General features: G+C 39.4%; 1 protein-coding gene across 4 annotated transcripts; it reads left to right on the top strand.

Annotated features, from left to right (window-relative positions):
- Window positions 1-342: 342 nt before the first annotated feature.
- On the top strand, window positions 343-20,854 carry LOC133558304 (zinc finger protein 281-like). 4 transcript variants are annotated; one of them, XM_061909568.1, is made up of 7 exons: window positions 343-574; window positions 10,364-10,913; window positions 10,992-11,105; window positions 13,523-13,646; window positions 13,973-14,065; window positions 14,143-14,261; window positions 18,787-20,854. In XM_061909568.1, exons 2-7 carry the CDS (start codon window positions 10,422-10,424, stop codon window positions 20,398-20,400), a joined length of 2,556 nt encoding a protein of 851 aa, XP_061765552.1. In that variant the 5' UTR covers window positions 343-574; window positions 10,364-10,421; the 3' UTR covers window positions 20,401-20,854. The 4 variants fall into 4 exon arrangements, with proteins under 4 accessions (XP_061765552.1, XP_061765551.1, XP_061765554.1 ...); XM_061909567.1 differs by having other exon boundaries at window positions 343-578; XM_061909570.1 differs by having other exon boundaries at window positions 344-578; window positions 13,982-14,065.
- Window positions 20,855-21,413: the final 559 nt, after the last annotated feature.

Here is a 21,413-nt window from a genome sequence, read left to right as displayed (position 1 = left end):
ACACCACCGCCAGAGAGTCCAGCTCCATTCCCATCACGTTACTGGCCTACTCTACCAACTTGTCCAGTCTGTTTGCGTCCCTCACTTCCAGCCCGCCACCCCAGCAGGCAACGGGGTACATTATGGTATTGCTGTGTATTGTTTTGTTGGATTGATAAAAAAAAAAAAAAAAAAAATCGATTAAAAAAAAAAGAGAATCGAGTCTGATTTGCACAACGTGAGAATCGCGATTCGGATTCGAATCGATTTTTTTTCCACACCCCTAATAATATGTAATAACAAAAAGTGCTCATTATCTTAAAGCACAAAGGCGAGTGATCGTGCGAGTACTTATGGTGTATGCACATGCAAATGTCTCCTTCGAGGGGTGTTTGCATGACTATAGTCTCACCTCCGTCAGCAGCAGCCGCCTGTCTCCTCTCACGACCCGTCCCCTGCACCCATAATCCCCCGCGCCAGGACAAGATGGAAGAAAGCAGCGGCCGCCGGAGAACAATGTTTTGGCAATAAAACCCCCAAAAAGCTGCGCGTACGGAGGCAACACGGACACGATCCAAGCCGTCTGCGGTCATGTGTAGGTGAGCGACGATCCAACCCGGCCGCCGCGCCAGGCTTCGGCGGCGGATCTAGCGAGATAATCGGCGTCGCAATGCTGGGGTGAACCGTAGGGAGATGCACCGAAAGGCAGCATCATTGTTTCTGATGCATGGGCCCTAATGCGGCTTTGCGGTATGCTAACTGCTAGCCTGCATGCTAATAGCCACTCAGCTACCGAGCTAACGAGGCTAGTTTGATTGTTACACGCTCAGCCGCCTCCCGACTCAAGTGTTTGTTCGAAATGAGGGAGTCGACGAGAAGCTGGATTAAAAATAGAACTATTTTAGCCGCCCGACACGAACACGGCAATCATTATCCGCTCGTAATTACGGCTAAAGTTAGCTATCAATAAATGGAGCGCCAGCCTCGCTCGCTCGCAGCCAGATTTCATTTCCAAGCGTCATCAAAGGTCGGGAATGAACATTACATTCCACTGAAGCTTACTTTAGGGCCAACTTAATGCTTCGTTTAACACTTTAAATACCTTGTATTCATATGTAAATGGACTGGAATTGGCCAATATTGCATGAGCCGCTGCTGCATTTTTAAATAGCCTATATCAACACATTTAGCACAAGATAGCTAGTGACACGGCTAATTGTTATTATGACAAAAAAAGGTCACATTCTACTTATTCCGTTCTGTATAAAATAACCTCACGACTATATAGTGTGGTTTTTCAAGCGACTTGCTCGTTTTTGGAGGGTGAGAGACTCGATGATGCATTGATTGTTTCATTGTGGCAAGCCGGCTAGGCGTGCTAATGTTGTAGGCACAATACCAATGTGAGCAATTTGCAAAATGCGGTAGCAATTTTTTTTGCTGGATTTTTTTTTTATCTATCCAACAAAACAATACACACTAATACCATAACAATGCAATCCATCCATCCATTTCTACCGCTTATTCCTTTTGGGGTGCTGGTGCCTATCTCAGCTACAATTGGGCAGAAGGCGGCGTACACCCTGGACAAGTCGCTAGCTCATCGCAGGGCCAACACAGATAGACAGACAACATTCACACACTAGGGCCAATTTAGTGTTGCCAATCAACCTATCCCCAGGTGCATGTCTTTGGAAGTGGGAGGAAGCCGGAGTACCCGGAGGGAACCCACGCATTCACGGGGAGGACATGAAACTCCACACAGAAAGAACCCTGACTACTCAGGACCTTCGTATTGTGAGGCAGACGCACTAACCCCTCTGCCAAACCTGACCCAGCAACACTCAGAACCGCAAAAAAAGAGCAATTGAGGAGACACAAACACGACACAGAACAAACCAAAAGTAGTGACACAAAAATGAATATTATCAATAACTGTATCATTATTAGTTATAATTGCAGCATAGCAGTGATTAAAAATCCCTCATTGACATTATCATTTGACTTTTGACAAGAACAAGAAAGTTTGATCATGTTGTTGTAGGCACAACACCAATGTGAGCAATTTGCAAAATGTGCAACCGCATTTTGCAAATTTGTATAATGCGCAATCTTTTTGCAAATTGCTTCCAGCTATATATTTGAATAATTTGTGGTGCACATATTGCAAATCAATGGGCGCAAATACATGTTTTTGGTGTCAAAATAATTAATTAAATACTTATATAAATCTATTCATCTGTAGTCGGGACAATATAAATGAGTATTGCCCTCAAATCAGTCCAACCCTAACCACTATACAGTGTTCATCCAAAACTAAACTACTGACTAAACTACTACCACAACTTGGTTTACTATTTATAAAATAAAATAATGTATGGTTACTGACTAAACCATCCACAAAATCTCGTCTTAAATCTCGTCTTGCGATATGCAAATTGCTTGCGCACAATGGAATTGACGTATAATTTAGTTACTGACTAAACCATCCACAAAATCTCATCTTAAATCTCGTCTTGCGATATACAAATTGCTTGCACACAATGGAAATGACGTATATTTTGCAAAGTGCGCGAGATTGGTGAAATGTTTACAACACTAACAAGCTGGCTAACTATTATCTGCTGCTGTCTTGTTAAAGGCCTACTGAAATGAGATTTTCTTATTTAAACAGGGATAGCAGGTCAATTCTATGTGTCATACTTGATCATTTCGCAATATTGCCATATTTTTGCTGAAAGGATTTAGTAAAGAACATCCACGATAAAGTTCCCAACTGAAGAAAAGCCCTGCCTCTACCGGAAGTCGCAGACAATGACGTCACATGTTGATGGCTCCTCATAGATTCACATTGATTTTAATGGGAGCCTCCAACAAAAACAGCTATTCTGACCAAGAAAACGACAATTTCCCCATTAATTTGAGCGAGGATGAAAGATTCGTGTTTGAAGATATTGATAGCGACGGACTAGGGGAAAAAAAAAACCGCGATTGCAATCGCGTTGCATTGAGACAGATTCGTATGTTTTTAGAGAGATTTACTAGGATAATTCTGGGAAATCTCTTATCTTTCTATTGTGTTGCTAGTGTTTTAGTGAGTTTAACAGTACCTGATAGTCGGAAGTGTACGTCCACGGCCGTGTGTTGACGCGCAGTGTCTCGGGGAAGTCGACGGCAGCTGTACGGGAGGCGCAAGCTCAGCTGATATCCGGTAAGAGGCGACTTTTTAACCACAATTTTCTCACCGAAACCTGCTGGTTGACATTCGGTTGGGATCCATGTTCGCTGTGATCCTTAGTAAATTTTCACGTCCGTGAATTTTAAACAAGGAATCACGGTGTGTTTGTGTGGCTAAAGGCTAAAGCTTCCCAACTCCGTCTTTTTACTTTGACTTCTCCAATAATAATTGAACAAATTGCAAAAGATTCAGCAACACAGATGTCCAAAATACTGTGTAATTATGCCGTTAAAGCAGACGACTTTTAGCTGTGTGTGTGTGCAGCGCTCATATTCATAACAGCCCGTCACGTCACACGTACACGTCGTCATTACGCGACGTTTTCAAGAAAAAAGTCCCGGGAAATTTAAAATTGCAATTTAGTAAACTAAAAAGGCCGTATTGACATGTGTTGCAATGGTAATATTTCATCATTGATATATAAACTATCAGACTGCGTGGTGGGTAGTAGTAGGTTTCAGTAGGCCTTTAAACTACTACCACAACTTGGTTTACTATTTATAAAATATCATAATGTAGGGTTACTGACTAAAACATCCACAAAATCTCGTCTTAAATCTTGTCTTGCGATATGCAAATTGCTTGCGTGCAATAGAAATGACATATAATTTGCAAAGTGCGCGAGATTGGTGAAATGCTTACAACACTAACAAGCTGGCTAACTATTATCTGCTGCTGTTTTATGTCTTTCTTTGACTAATGTTGTAAGCACAAGACCAATGGCGCGCAATTTGCAAAATGCGGTTGCGCATTTGACAAATTTAATGCCAAATCAAATCAAATGTTAACTGGATTCATCACTATACAGTGTACATCAACGAGTAAACTACTGACTAAACCAGTGGTTCTCAACCTTTTTTCAGTGATGTACCCCCTGTGAACATGCTTTTAATTCAAGTACCCCCTAATCAGAGCAAAGCATTTTTGGTTGAAAAAATTTGATGAAGTAAAATACAGCACTATTTCATCAGTTTCTAATGTATTAAATTGTACAACAGTGCAAAATATTGCTCATTTGTAGTGGTCTTTCTTGAACTAGTTGGAAAAAAAGATATAAAAATAACAAAAAACTTGCTGAAAAATAAACAAGTGATTCAATTATAAATAAAGATTTCTACACATAAAAGTAATCATCAACTTAAAGGGCCCTCTTTGGGATTGTAATAGAGATCCATCTGGATTCATCAACTTCTTTCTAAACATTTCTTCACAAAAAAAAAGACATCTTTAACATCAATATTTATGGAACATGTCCACAAAAAATCTAGCTGTCAAGACTGTATATTGCATTGTTGCATTTCTTTTCACAGTTTATGAACTTACATCCATATTTTGTTGAAGTATTATTCAATAAATATATTTATAAAGGATTTTTGAATTGTTGCCATTTTTTAGAATATTTAAAAAAAAATCTCACTTACCCCTTGGCATACCTTCAAGTACCCCCAGGGGTACACGTACCCCCATTTGAGAACCACTGGACTAAACTACTACCAAGTGTGGATTCAGGCCGGGTGGCCTATTTGAAGTTCCAGGTAACCCTACATCATTATATTTTATAAATAGTAAACCAAGTTGTGGTAGTAGTTTAGTCAGTAGTTGTGTCGTGGATGTACACTGTATAGTGATGAATCCAATAAACATTTGATTTGGTTTGCTTTGATTTGACATTAAATTTGCAAAATGTGCAACCGCATTTTGCAAATTGTGCGCCATTGGTATTGTGCTTACAACACTAACGCCTCTTTTTATGGGATGAATAATAAAAAAAAATTCCACTGCTAACATAGCGTTTAGTCACAGGACTATGACCGAGTCAAATTACTCAAATGTCAAAGCCCATTTGACCTAAATACCGTTTGTTTTAGGCAAGACCACTGAGGCGTCTAATTAGCAGTTTAAACCGATGGAGCCACGGGTTTTCTATAGAGGAGCATTAAAACAACAATACTACTTGTCTATTCTTCAAATGCAAGTCATTTTTGCTCAATCATCACCACCAAAAAAAAATGCTGTATAAATAATGTCAACACAACTTTCAGTAAAATTTTGGCGATAGTGTGTGTATTAATTAAAATTCATGTATAGATTTTTATCCCCATGTATCCTTTTCTATACCACTTCTCGGGTGGCGCCTCCAACCAGGACAAATTGCCTGTCAATCACAGATGTAGACAAAATATTCACATTCACACCATCATTTGCAAACAGCTAAAATTTAATAGGGCTGCGAATCTTTGGGTCTCCCACGATTCGATTCAATATCGATTCGTGGGGTCGCGATTCGATTATATAACGATTTATTTTTAAATTTTTTTTATTCAACGCGATTCTCGATTCAAAAACGATATTTTTCCAATTCAAAACGATTCTGTATTCATTTAATACATAGGATTTCAGCAGGATCCACCCCAGTCTGCTGACATGCTCGCAGAGTAGTAGATTTTTTTTTTAAAAAGCTTTTATATTTGTAAAGGTCAATGTTTTATCAACTGATTGCAATAATGTAAATTTGTTTTAACTATTAAACAAACCAAAAGTACGACTTATTTTATCTTTGTGAAAACATTGGACACATTGTGTTGTCGTGCTTCTAAGATGCGATATAAGTGTAAGCCACTGTGACACTATTGTTCTTTTTTTAATTTTTATAAATGTCTAATAATAATGTCAATGAGGGATTTATATCACTGCTAAACTGAAATTATAACTAATATTGATACTGTTGTTGATAATATTCAATTTTGTTACACTTCTCTTGGTTTGTTCTGTGTCGTGTTTGTGTCTCCTCTCAATTGCTCTGTTTATTGCAGTTCTGAGTGTTGCTGGGTCAGGTTTGGTTTTGGAATTGGATTGCATTGTTATGGTATTGCTGTGTATTGTTTTGTTGGATTGATTAAAAAAAAAATCGATTTAAAAAAAAAAAAAGAGGGAATCGATTCTGAATCGCAATTCGTATTCGAATCGATTTTTTCCCACACCTCTAAAATTTAACTATAATCTGTTACCAAAAAATATACAACAATTATTCTCAACAAAAGAGGAGAAATATAATATTTGAGAAAAATGTAATTTAAAACATTTGTATGTACGTACAACACTTAAGACCTTCAGTACATCAGTATTTGGAATTAAATTATGGAAAGGATTAAGCAAAGCAATAAAATAATGTACTAATATGATCCACTTCAAGAAACTCCTCAAATTTAGTGTTTCCAAAGTACAAAGAAGAACCACGATAAACATTTTTAATTTATCCCATCCATCCATTCATTTTCAAGATAATCTTACTCATTCATCATATGAAATATAACTTACTTCACCAATTACTATGTATGTATATATTTTATTGATATTACTTATAGAGTATTTCGTGAATAAACTAAGAACAGTAAATGAAAAGGTGTGGGATTAAATAAGCTCTGCTTCTTCCTACTCCTGAAACTGGAAATGTGAGATATCATGTATGCATGCATGTTCGAAATAAACTCAAACTCAACTCAACCACGAGCTTGGAATATATAACGAGATAATAATTCAGCAAAAAATATGTATGTATTATGATGAAATATATAAATCGTGCAACTCTGGTCAGTGAACCAGATAGTAAAAGGATAAGAAGAACGTTTACAGCAATTGGCACTGTGATCCAACACTTCATAATTTGATCTTTTCATTTAGATCAATGATGGCGACGAAAACCGATGATGTCAAACATGGCCCGCCACTGCTGAGACTTTTTTTTTTTGATTACGATCTGCCACTTGTGAGTTGAAAAAGAGCTTCTTGGTGAACACAGTTTGGCGCTAATGAATTATATAAATGTGTCGGTTGATAGAGTTTTTAATACTATCGTGATAATGAAACAAGCGAACAAAGGCGTCCTCAAAGCAATATGGCTTTCCCGTTAGTGGTTAATGGTCCTCCACGGTGCCGCTTCTAAATCAATAATTCTGGCCTCAGTGGCAGAAAATAAACTGTTTCTTACAAGTAACTTTATCACTGAAGGAAAAGGAATAACTAGATCTGCTAAACTACACACCATAGGAGGATACAAAAAGCATGGCTAACTACTAAAGTAGAGCTCTGGATTATAAACGGGTGAGCACATCCATACTAAGCATATGATCGATTTTTATTGTAATAACAAAATCATATTTTGTTGTGATTGTTTCCAAATTTAGGAATAAAGAGCCATTTCTATTTTCTTAGGTTTTTATAAACTATTAACTATTATAAATTGTGTATGTAATATAAATGATTAGGAAATAATTAAAGTATTAATTGTTACACAGCCTTCATGTGTTTTTGTTGAATGGATAAGGCAAATCAATACTGCCCCTGCAACTACTTGGTATTGGATCGATGCCCAAAACTAATGAAATCGTCCAAAGAACAAAATTAGTGTTTAGTCCATTTTAAGATTAGTGTCAATCAATCAATCAATGATTATTTATATTGCCCTAAATCACTAGTGTCTCAAAGGGCTGCACCAACCACAACACAAGCCACTACGTCATCCTCGGTAGGGCCCACAATGGATCCGCGTTACAACAGAATGTTACTAGATATTAAGAGTAAATAAGCAAATAGTTTAATGATATTGAGAAAATATAATGACTGGAAATGACGCAGTATGTTACCACATACATCAACAGCTAAATTAGGAGCATCTGTAACCCATTTTTTAAATGGTTCTCTTAAAATAATAAAAAAAGAAAGTTTAATTTTCAAGAGTGTACAAAACAGCCAGTATTGTAAAGACAATCTCAAAGTCTGACTACTTAAACAAATATATATAGCAACAAAGTTGCTTAGTTGGCAACACTGATCCCATCTGCAATGTGTTCTTAGTCTCTGGCAAACCAGGTAAAAGCCAGACGTGGGAATCTTTGGGCACGTCATGAGTCGATTATAATTGAGGGGCTATGATTTGATTATAAATTGATTAATTATACATTTATCATTATTATATTGTTAATATATCATATATTATTATATATTGTAAATGTATATGTCGACTTGTCCAGGGTGTAACCCGCCTTCTGGCCTAATGCAGCTGAGATAGGCTCCAGCACCCCCCGCAACCCCGTAAGGGACAAGCGGTAGGAAATGGAGGGATGGATGGATGGCTGTCTACAAAACTCTATACCTTCAGCTACTGTTGTTTGCAGTAATGCGCAATTTCCATTTTTTAAATGAAGTCCCTACTTGGTGAGCAGGCATCCTTGATTTAATAGTTGTGCCTTCTAAAACCACAGATTGTCCAGGCACTTTAGCTTCAGTCGCCATAAACTTGCGGCTCAAAGGTGTGGTTCGTCTATCTGCTCATTCTTTAAATAACTGACAAACGTGTTTCCACATTGTGTGGATATTATTGTTTCTCCTGACTTAATAACATCTACTTGCTATTTTCCTCCTCTTAGCTATTTACTTTCTGCTGTAAAGTTGATTGATTGATTGATTGATTGATTGAAACTTTTATTACTAGATTACACAGTTCAGTACATATTCCGTACAATTGACCACTAAATGGTAACACCCGAGTAAGTTTTTCAACTTGTTTAAGTCGGGGTCCACGTTAATCAATTCATGGTACAAATATATACTATCAGCATAATACAGTCATCACACAAGTTAATCATCATAGTATATACATTGAATTATTTACATCCGGGGGGTGGGATGGGGAACTTTGGTTGATATCAGTACTTCAGTCATCAACAATTGCATCAACAGAGAAATGGACATTGAAACATTGTAGGTCTTAATTAGTAGGATATGTACAGCGAGCAGAGAACATAGTGACTTCAGATAGCATAAAAACAAGTATATACATTAGAAATACTTTTGATTATTTACATTAGGTTATTTACAATCCGGGGAGATGGGATGTGAATGGAGGAGGGTATTAGTAAAGGGTTGAAATTGCCTGGAGGTGTTGTTTTAGAGCGGTTTTGAAGGAGGATAGAGATGGACTTACTTTGACACCTGTGGGTAGGTGGTTCCTGTTAGTCTTTTGTTGAAGTGTATATGTTTTTTTGTCACTAATTCACATTCAAGATAGCTTAGTGCTGCTTGTCCTCTCCTTCTCCGTCCTCCGTGTGTCCGAGCTAATACATAACGTTAAAAGAATGTTAGCTAATGGTTGTCCTTTGGTCAGTTCGAATCAAACTTAGAACTAATGTTTAAAGAACATTGTCATTAATGCCGCATTCTAAAACTCTCTGTTTACTGTATTTAACATATATGATTGGACATTTGTTTGTCGATTCATGAATATATTCAATATTCAAAAATATCATATTTGTTTTATTTTGTTATTTATTTTAATTATACAGATCTGCACTTTTAGTTCTTACATGTTTCCGTACATCCGAATAGTGAACGGACGTGTGTTGATAAAGGATTGGCGCGGCGAAAGACTTTGGTCCATATCGGGGGGGGACTATTTTAAAACTGCTACAATGTGGAGGTAATTTTTCCGGTTTATTCACTTTATTCGCTCTGTGCAGCACTCAATTTTAATTTATTTCGTACTGTAAAGAAAATCTACAGCGAGATGGGGCAACCAAAACTGATGGTTAATGCTGTTAAGCAGTTGGCTGTTTAGCGTGTCCCTCCCTTTTCACGACTACTTCCTGTTTGGTTGTCTTATCAGACTGTGAGTGCATTTGTTGAAGCAACCAACCAAGCGGCATGGCGTAGTGGGTAGAGCGTCCGTGCCAAAAACTTGAGGGTTGCAGGTTCGCTTCCCACCTATGGACATCCAAATCGCTGCCGTTGTGTCCTTGGGCAGGACACTTCACCCTTTGCCCCCGGTGCCGCTCACACTGGTGAATGAATGATGAATGAATTGGTGGTGGTCGGAGGGGCCCTAGGCGCAAACTGGCAGCCACGCTTCCGTCAGTCTACCCCAGGGCAGCTGTGGCTACTGATGTAGCTTACCACCACTAGGCGTGAATGAATGATTGGTGCCCACTTCTCTGTGAGCGCTTTGCGTATCTAACAATAGAAAAGCGCGATATAAATCTAATCCATTATTATTATTATTATTATTCTTGCCGTTTTTTTCCGACCATCAGCCATAGAATGCGAAAATAACTTTTACTGTCATAAAGTAATTGTATGTGTCCTTTCTTCCAGGGTGTTCTCCTGCATTCCTCTCTAGATTGATTGGCGTGGCTCACCCCTGCACAACACCATGAGTATTATCCAAGACAAAATAGGCAATGAGTTTTTGCGCAACAGTGGCATGGACCCCAACTTTGCACCAGGCATGCTCATGTTCAGCCACCTGCCACCCGTCACCAGCTTCACGCGACTGACGTCGCAGACGGTCATGGGTGACCTCCCGCAGGAGATGATCCTCAAGAAGGAGCGCGACTCGCCGCCGGACCATCACCACCACCACCACCACCTCAACAACAACCAGGGCTCCGCCACCGCTAACACGGGGGGCTTCCTCCACAGCATGGGCATCAAACAGGAGCGGCTAAGCGAGCTGGATTATCGCATGCCTCTCTACGGTGGAGGAGGAGCAGGGGGCGGCGTGGGGATGAATTGTGGCGGAGCGGGCCCCGGGAAAAGCGGGACTGACATGCCGGACATGTCTTACGGCAACCACCACCAAAATCCCCATAACATGCTGCTGCATGATCTCAGCCACAGCAATGTTCGCTCCCTTGGAGAACCGGTCAGTAGTGGTTGGGAATGCTTTACTCTTCTAGCAACTTGAAATCATGAGATCATTTAAATTGTGCTTTAAATGTAGATGTCAGGACGATCGGGTAAAGAGCCAAAAGAGTCCTCAGGTAAAAGAGGCAGGAGGACCAATGGGGATGGACAGGGAGGCAAAGCCCGAAGGAAACGCAACGACTCTGCAAAGGTTAGTTAGCCATCCTACCTAAACAATCTTCAATTTGAATGCTGCCTTCTCATCAAGGTTAAAAAATATCTTACACTTCGCACAAAGAGCTTGAAATGTATTGCAATTTCTGACTGTTGAATACATTTTAAATGTCGAGAGTTTCACTGGCGCACCTTGTTTCCGTTGTCAGTATGAAAACTTACCACTGGAGGATAAGGAATTTGGAGAATTAACTAGAAATTTAGGAATTATTTTTACCATCTGTTTACAAATGACAAAATATTATAAAATATTATTTTAGTGGTCAAGAGCATTAAAAACCTAAAAATACATTACTTTGTTTTGTCATAAGACAATATACAGGGGAACTAAATAGATACTTTGTTTCACATGTATCTGTAAATTTAATCAAATCAAGTAGGGCTGCAACAACTAAATGATTAACTTAAGAATTTATTTGATGTTACTTTAATTAATTGTTTAAACAGTCACCAAAATATATTGATCAAATCTGTGTGCATGGAACTCTTAATTATCAATCAATCAATCAATGTTTACTTATATAGCCCTAAATCACTAGTGTCTCAAAGGGCTGCACAAACCAGAACACAAACCACTACAATTATGTGTACATTGTTTAATAAAGCACACATGTTAAATGTGATTTTATAATTGTAAGGATATGGATTTACTGGGGAGAAAGTTATGGTAAGCAAAATATGTGTTTTGTTTTCCATAAAATATGGCTTGAGGTTATAAAGTTGTTTTATGTGATTTAAAAAAAAACAGATTACTCAATTACAAAAATAATTGGTAGCTGCAGCCCTAAAGTCCTGTTCTTTTATAACACTGTCACAAAAAAATTTTTTGAACATTAATTTTCTGACTGAAAAATATTTAGATTCTTGTTACATTGTACCGGTACATAAATTACTTAATTTATGTAGGATAACATCTTTCTCCTCGTAACTGTATGACTTAATTTTTATTTTATTTAAAAAATGTGATTGTAGCATATTGCAACCTTTTGTGGTAATACTATGACATAATTACCACAATAATGTTATTATATTTATCTCCTGTAGGATTAAAAGTATATTCTTCTAATATTACAACACCACTTTCTCTCAGCCCCTTTTATCAAATTTGAAATAAATCTGATTGTTTTAACAGGATAGTCTTATTAAAGTTCTCTGGTATGGACTTGACTACAATTTTCTATATTTCCATTGCATTTTTGATAATCCCTCCATGTTACTACATTTTGTAGTGCAATGCCATCATTTTATATCAAAAATCCAAACTAATCATTATTCTCATTGTTATGTATACAACCTTTAAAGGCCTACTGAAATCCACTCCTACCGACCCGCAGTCTGATAGTTTATATATCAATGATGAAATATTAACATTGCAACACATGCCAATACTGCCTTTTTAGTTTACTAAATTGCAATTTTAAATTTCCCGCGAGTTTCTTGTTGAAAACGTCGCGGAATGATGACGCGTACGTGTGACGTCACGGACTGTCAGGAAATATTAGCCCTGCACCACTCGCGGCTAAAAGTCATCTGCTTTAACCGCATAATTACACAGTATTTTGGACATCTGTGTTGCTGAATCTTTTGCAATTTGTTCATTTAATAATGGAGACTATAAAGAACAATGCTGTTGGTGGAATGCGGTGGATTGCAACTGTCTTTAGCACCGAGACACAGCCGGTGTTTCTTTGTTTGTTGTGAAACGGAGTGGTCAAGCGAACATGTTTTCTCTACGTCAACCAGCATGTTTTTGGATGGGGAAATTGTGATATATATCTTACCGGAGAAATCATTGGATTATTCGTCGTCCTGCAGCAGCTTTTTAAAAGGCTATTAAAACAATAAGCAGATAAGGGATCTTTCAGAATTATCCTAGTAAATGTGTCTAATTACATATGAAACGCTCACACTGCCGCCGCCCGGAGCCGTCGCTTTTTCTTTTTCTTTTTCCTAGTCCTTCACTATCAATATCCTAATTCACAAATCTTTCATCCTCGCTCAAATTAATGGGGAAATTGTCGCTTTCCCTGTCCGAATTGCTCTTACTGCTGGTGGCTCCCATTAAAAACAATGTGAATGTGTGGAGCCCTGCAACTCGTGACGTCACGCGCACATACTTCCGGTAAAGGCAGGGCTTTTCTATTAGCGACCAAAAGTTGTGAACTTTGTCGTCGATGTTCTCTACTAAATTCTTAAATATGGCAATATCGCAAAATGATCAAGTATGACACATAGAATGGACCTGCTATTCCCGTTTAAATAAGAAAGTCTCATTTCAGTAGGCCTTTAATTGTAAGCTATTGGCGAATGCTTGGCTTGGTTTGGGTTAAATGAGTTTAATATGACGCTGATGGTTGTGGCATCATCCCCCCTACCATGGTCCTGTCCTTCCAGGCTATGATGTTGGATGCGGACGGAGCCTGCCTGTCCCCCAACTCCAAGCCACATATCTGCGAGCACTGTAATGCTGCCTTCCGCAGCTCCTATCATTTGCGCAGACACGTGCTCATACACACAGGTGAGCGGCTTTCACTGCTTCTTTTTTTTTCTGTCTTGTTGCAAAGCTTTAGACCCAAAGGACATGAAAAACGGTGTCAAGTGAGCATAACGTCATCTCTCCTTCACCACATGTGCCTAAGAGCGGACTGTCAGGGGCATGACTCATTGATCACTCATGTCTTTCTGGGCGTATTAGTCAGTGCCTTTGCCGGGAATTTCTCACCCGGCTATGGGAAGGATAGCTAAATCAAAAGTTTGTCTTTGTCTTAAAGTCAAAAAAAGGTATAATATATGTATTTCTGCTGAGCTGTGATTAATGTGGGTGGGCGGATGGTTGTACTTTTGATCGCACAGGTGAGAGGCCTTTTCGGTGCAGTCAGTGTAACATGAGCTTCATTCAGAAGTACCTCCTCCAGCGGCACGAAAAAATCCACAGTGGTGAGTGTCTTGTTTCTTTCCCCCCTATACCTTAGGAAATATTGCATTCAAATTGTAACCATTGTGTATCGTTTCAGGGGAAAAGCCTTTTAGCTGTGACCAGTGCAACATGCGTTTTATCCAGAAGTACCACATGGAGCGACACAAGAGGACGCACAGCGGCGAGAAGCCGTATCGCTGCGATACATGCCAACAAGTAGGCCACAACACACTTTATACATGCATTTGTGTAATTTTTATCTGAAAATAATTTTTTTATAATTCCCAGTTCATGATGATCGTGTCTGGGAATATTATTTTTGGCGTTATATTTTGTAGTGTATATAGCACTATTAGGGATGTTAATCTTACCACAACGCAAGATTTGAATCCGATTCTTGGTGTTATGATTGATTTAGAGTCAATTCTCGAGTTAAACCTATTCTCACAATATATTTGGTATAAAAAACATAATTCAACCTTTTCAAAACAGGTTATAGGTTACAAATGCTTGTACAAAAGTTAAAGTATACGTGCATCAAGTAAGCGTGGAGATGATGTAAGGCAGTGGTTCTCAAATGGGGGTACGCGTACCCCTGGGGGTACTTGAAGGTATGCCAAGGGGTACGTGAGATTTTTCAAAAATATTCTGAAAATAGCAACAATTCAAAAATCTTTTATCAATATATTTATTGAATACTACTTCAACAAAATATGAATGTGAAAAACTGTGAAAAGAAATGCAACAATGCAATATTCAGTGTTGACAGCTAGATTTTTTGGAGACATGTTCCATAAATATTGATGTTAAAGATTTCTTTTTTTGTGAAGAAATGTTTAGAATTAAGTTCATGAATCCAGATGGATTTCTATTAAAATCCCCAAAGAGGGCACTTTAAGTTGATGATTACTTCTATGTGTAGAAATCTTTATTTATAATTGAATCACTTGTTTATTTTTCAACAAGTTTTTAGTTATTTTTATATTTTTTTTGTAAATAGTTCAAGAAAGACCACTACAAGTAAGCAATATTTTGCACTGTTGTACAATTTAATAAATCAGAAACTGATGACATAGTGCTGTATTTTACTTTTTTAATCTCTTTTTTGCAACCAAAAATGCTTTGCTCTGACTAGGTGGTACTTGAATTAAAAAATGCTCACTGGGGTACATCACTGAAAAAAGGTTGAGAACCACTGATGTAAGGGACATCTATAAAAAAATAGATTAAAAATAAAATGGTATTAGTTTTACAGGCATGTGATTTTTCCATCTATAGTTGGTCATCCGTCTTTTTTATTTGTAAAAATATGAAAAAATATTTTTAGTTTATTGCTGACCCGCATTGTGTGTTAAAATCTTGATCTGTATCTTTGCCATACCTGTCAACAACTACGGTTTCCTGCAATGAGTACGGTTTTGGATACTCCAGTGGTAAAAACTACGGTTTTTCATTAAAAATTAGCTAACTTAAAAATCGAAGCTATGTAGCGAAGCAACTCCACGGGCAGAGGACAAAGTATACGGGAAACATCAATGGTGACTGGTTGGTTTACATATAAGAAAATCCATGATTGGTTGGTTGGTTGGTTGGTTGGTTGGTTTACTATGATGAGTCACAATTGGTTAAGATTAGGGCAAAACATTATGGACAGGCCAATCAGAGGCAAGATAGGGCGGGTCCTCGAACCAGGCAGGGTTAATCACAACAGATGTGCACATGCACATCCCAAATGACGACAAGAGAGTCGGAGAAGAGAAGGAATATTTAACGGGGCGATTTCTATATTTAAAAAACTATTGGAAGATGGCAGGGGGACTTCACTACCTTTAGATTTTTCTTTTAGCGATATAGACGCCGTCCAAGAAACCCACAATGTGTCTACTTGGCCAACTTTGGACAAATGAATGCGTCTGGATAAAACGATGGCGAACACATTCATTTTAGTTGTTTTCCATTAAGCCCAAATCAAAACTGCTCTCGACATGGAAGACGTGGAATACACATTTAAGAACACATATGATTGTGGCAAACGTGATGGCTTTTGCTACAGTATAGCCTGTCTAAATTATACATTTAATTTTCAATGGTGTTTTAGAACAAGACAGCAGCTGACACTTTGGTCGTTATGTCTACTGTTTCTATTTTGACATTGAATAGTTGAATCATTTGGAAACATTAACAACATGACTGCAATATATTTATTTCATGCTATAAATCACAAATGGCTATAAAGAAAAAGGAAGCTAGCTAATAGAATTAACATTGTTTGTACTCTTTATGATTTTTACATTTGGAGCAGTTAGAAGTGGAGAGCGAGTCAAAGAGACAGAAATTGGCTATAAAAGCCAAGGCACGATTCACTAAAGCAGAAACAAAAAGGAAAATGCAAAGAATTAACATTGTTTGTACTCTTTATGATTTTTACATTTGGAGCAGTTAGAAGTGGAGAGGGAGTCAAAGAGACAGAAATTGGCTTTAAAAGCCAAGGCACGATTCACTAAAGCAGAAACAAAAAGGAAAATGCAAGCTGCTCAGAAATTTGCCAGAAAGCAAAAATGCCAAAGTAATGTGTGAATAAACCAAAGTAATGTGTAAATGTAAATAACTAGATGTACCATCTGTGGCTGTGAAGTGAACACAAGTAAGTTTGTATATACTGTATAGAGTAGGCTAACCCATGTGTTTCTGTGGATGTGAACACAAGTTGTATTTATTGTAGTGACTAAATAACGTAGTGACTAAAACAGACATAGTGATTCATTCGGATGAATGGGGTAAGTATTTATGTAATCTCTGTTGATATTTTTCAATTCTTTAAACACTAAAACATCTTTAAATGGTGTATTTTTTGCTAATGTTTGCATGTTCCATTGGTGGAAAATCAGGAATTTGGCTTCGGGTGCCACCTGGCTGGTGACCTGCGGCCCTCAGGCCCCCTGCTTATTTAAAGTCTTATTCATTAGTTTCGAATCACAGGCCTGGTTTTACCCTACTGATGATGTGGTTCCAATTGTATTTTTTGTATTTATTATTATGAATGTATTTAGAATCGGGATAATAAGAATCACAATTTGGATGTGAATACATTATTTTAGCACCCCTCATTACTATGCTGTATGTTTTTATACTTGGGACTTTTTTTTTTCTCCACTTTTATAAAGTTTACTTTTTAGTTTTAAATTATACTTAAATATGAGTTCGCTTTTTCCACACAGTGATCAGAGTATTTATTTAGTAATTGGGAACGTACCCAGCATTTATTATAGGGATCTCTATTTGTACAGAAACATTTTTAATAGTATTTTTGATTTATTTATATTTTATTTATAATTATTTGGGATTATAATACAAATATAATAAATACATGTATTTATTTTGGTTGATATAATTACAAAATTGCGATAGATGCTTTGATGATTTAGTAATACTATTAAATATGGTTTATTGGAAATTATACACGTATGAATATAATAGTCTACATTATTGCTGCTATTGTCCCTCAGTGAAGTTCACCAGTAATTAGTTAAAGCTAGGGTTGTCCAGATCCGATATTTGGATCGGATCGGCCGCCGATATTTGCCCAAAAATGCGTATCGGCAAGGCATGGAAAAATGCCGATCCAGTTTTAAAAAAAAATCTGGTCCGTGTTTTCCAACGCACCGATTTAAATAATACATTTCCACTCTTCTGCTGCTCCCTGCGCTCCGTTCCGCATTTTCCAGCACACCTTCAACACATCCACAGGTCTGTGTTCTAACCGTTAAGACGGCCGTGTGAATTAAAAGTTACGGGAAAAATGTCAGCTGTGTGGGATTATTTTACCCTACAAAACGAAAAAGATGAAGAGATGGAGTGCACAACATGCCACCATAAAGGCAAGTGTGCTGGTAAAGTTGTAAGACATTTGAATGACTCTTAAGAGTGAGAGGCTTTTTAGTACTCATCATTGATGGACACAGGAGCAGGCTGGCACCTGAGCATCTTGAAGCGCTCGTCTTTGTTAGAAAGAATCTCCCCATTATGCATGGACTTCAATTGTCCCCAGTCACCCCTAGTAGATTTTTTTTTTTTTTTTTAAGTTTACACTTGTTCAAGAGCAAGTATTGATGTTGAGTTATAGACATTTTATCCCACTCAGGTTGTTTGTGTGTTTTGCTTTTTTAAATAATGTTTACAGCATTATTTGCACTTTATACTGTTCACTTTTTTTACTGTTTAATGATGCCATTTCTGTTTGTCATGTATAATTTTTTCTATTTTGTGTTTATCCTTGAATACCAACCATTGTGTATTATTCAAACTCACCTAATTCAGCTGGCTAGTTGTCATCAAGAGTACTAAAACCCTTTTCAACATGAATCTGTCAACTAAGTAGGCTAAATAACTTTAAACTTTAATACATGCTCAGATAGGCCAGTATCGGATCGGAAGTGCAAAAACAATATCGGTATCGGATCGGAAGTGCAAAAACCTGGATCGGGACATCCCTAGTTAAAGCTGCATATTTAAATGCCAGCCGTACAGATGTCTGCTGTCTTGTGAAGGTGTTATGCTGTGGTAGTTACGTCTACTGTTAGTTTTTTACCTGCTGGGGTGAAAACAATGGCTGGCATTTATTTGTGATGGGGTGTGGTGGTTAATGAAGGAATGGCGTCCATTAGAGCAGAGGCCGCAACTACAGTAATATATGTCATGCAAGTAATATGTTCTTAAAGTGAAAATCTGTTCTTGTCTTCAGTTTTTTTCAAGAACTGACCGGTTACTGAAGCACAAGAGGACATGCGGAGAAGCCATAAAGAAGGGCCTGGACCCAAACATGCTGGAGTTCAGCGACGCTGAGCTCGGCCAGGGCAGCTATTCACTCACTCAGGGAAACGCCACCACCTCTGGACGCAAGCGAGCCAAGTCCAAAAACGGGGAAGGCGGCGAGCGCAAGCGGAAGAAGAACGTAGTGGCGTCATTAGCGTCCTCAGAGGCAATGGCGCGTGACCTAGGCCTGCAGGACTTTGGCATGGAGCAACCCTCAGGCTCAGGTCCCGCCATGCAGGGGCGCACTCCCAAACTGTTATTCAAGAAAACAGGCCGCAAGAGCCTGGATAAGAGTCTCCTTTCTCTGGAAGACAGTACTGATGGACAAAAACTGTTAGGCCAAAAAGCTGTGTCCCTGGATCACGTGGAAGCTTCTGGGCTGGATAACATGGGTCTCCTCCAGGGGGGTGCCAAGCAGGGGCCCACCACCAACAGCAACTATGACGATGCCATGCAGTTTGTAAAAAAACGGCGATATCTCCACGCTGTAAACAACGACTACGGCGCGGGCTCTCTTCACATGGCGTCGCAGGGGAGCAGCGTCATCCAGGCTTCTTTGGGGCCCGAACCCACGCTGGCTATGCTGGACACTTCGCCGCTGGAACTCAAGCACGACAAGTCGGGCATCCCGGATGAGGTCCTGCAAAGCCTGCTGGACCACTACAGCCACAAACCGGAAGGAGCACACCATCACGATGTGGCGTTCGACCTGTCAGATCACCCGCACCACGTTGACCTCCAGCCGGCGGCCCCCGTCACCCCCGAGCTGGAGGACGACGCTGCCAACGGCGGTGATAAAACCGCTGTGATGAGCGAGTACTCCAAGTTTCTCCTACAGGCGCTGGAGCGCACCAGCCACAGCGGACCCTTCCCCAGCCTCGGCCCCACGGGTCCTTTCCCGCTCCTGTCCAGCAGCTCCAGTCCCACCGGGCCGCTCTTCTCCGACAAGCACGTCTACAGCACATCGCCGCTGGACTGCGGTTACCCCCCCACCGTATCTTCCCCGCTGCCCATTGCCGCCACCTCTTCGACGTCCTCTTCGTCCTCCTCCAAGTCCCACTACGGCATGCTGGTGGGCTCCCCCTCCCAAACGGGCTTCCACCTCAGTCTGGAGCCCAGCAGCCACCAGCAGTTGACTCCATCTCAGGAGTTGACAGAGCAGCTGGAGAAGCAGCACTCCCCTGGAGCCTTCAGCCTACCCCAGGACCTGACCGCCCAGGCGGACGGCTCCAAGGGGCAACCAGCCAAAGCCGGGGGGAGCGCCGCGCCAGCCAACGGCTCCAGTTACTCGGAGCTGTCCCCCTTGAACCCTCCTAAAGAAACCACATACCAGATTGAGAATTTCGCCCAGGCCTTTGGCTCCCAGTTCAAGTCAGGGCGCCGCACGCCTCTCAGCTACGGCAGCGACCCCCCCAGCGCGGAGGTGGACCACAGAATACGGACTCCAGTGTCAGAATTCTCAGGGTATAGCAGTTTGCTAGCTGACGTCAGCGAGCCAGCGAGTACAGGATCAAAAACCCCGACAAGCCAAAGTTTCAGATAAGGGTCAAACGAGGTGAATCCGGTTGGGGTAAGGGGGTGCTCTTCTTGTCCACCTGCACCCCCTTTAACCCGCCCCCATTTTGTTCTTGAAGCAAAATATTCTTGATTTTTTTTATTTTATTTTTTTAAACACTGCCATTAAATGTTGATGCAAACACGACCAGGGAGGGTCCGCCATGGCCTCAAATGCAATTTTTTTTCTTTTTTAAACTTCTCGTTTCTATTTAGTCGCTTTACAAGTAGTGATTTTTTGATATGAGCGTACAACGGTAGATTTAAATGTCATTTGAAAAAAACAACATTTAGGGGGTAGAGATGAACTTTTCCTTTTTTTCTTTCTGAACCTTTTTATCAATCAGCATACCATAAAGTAATAATGTTGTGGCAGGGAAAGCCCAGAACTCAAATGGCAAAAAAAAAAAAAAAAAAAAGTATATATTGTCTGTTACAAGAAACGTATGAACTCAGGAAATAGTCAAAATTGTGTAATAAGACTTTGTATGATGATGCAATTAGCACAGTTTTTACAGGTGTACTTTGAAACAGACCTTTTGATTTTGTTTTGTTTTTTGACAATTTTACTACACGCCAACATGCTTGGTGTCTCCCGCGTGGGTCTTGGTCCAAATGACGACACCGTTGTGTTGTGTCGGAGATGAAACACCAGCCTGTAGGAAAAGACTTGGGAACACGCCAAGTCGCCTCACTCCTTTGCTGTTTTGTTTTGTTTTTTTTTGTCAACGGAATCAAACAAGCACTTTTTTTCAACATATCACCATTGGAAACAATAACCCATTCAATTTGTGCTTCATTATTTTTAAAGGAGAAAACTGTGAAGAGGGGTCAGGGGAGGGTGGGATTATGGTTTTAATGGGGAGGGGGCGCTGAGTCAGCATGGGCATTTTTTACTGTGTTTTGTTGCTAGAAAGGGGAGGGGTGGGTATTTTTCTTGTGTAAAAAGAGGATTTGCCATAACTTTGTTATACAATATTTTGAGAGTAGCTCCTTGTATTT

This window comes from Nerophis ophidion, linkage group LG08 (assembly GCF_033978795.1).
Source record: "Nerophis ophidion isolate RoL-2023_Sa linkage group LG08, RoL_Noph_v1.0, whole genome shotgun sequence".
In the NCBI taxonomy this organism is placed as follows: Eukaryota; Metazoa; Chordata; class Actinopteri; order Syngnathiformes; family Syngnathidae; genus Nerophis; species Nerophis ophidion.
The sequence above is the reverse complement of the archived record's forward strand: the minus strand, read 5'-3'. Positions and strand labels throughout refer to the sequence as shown.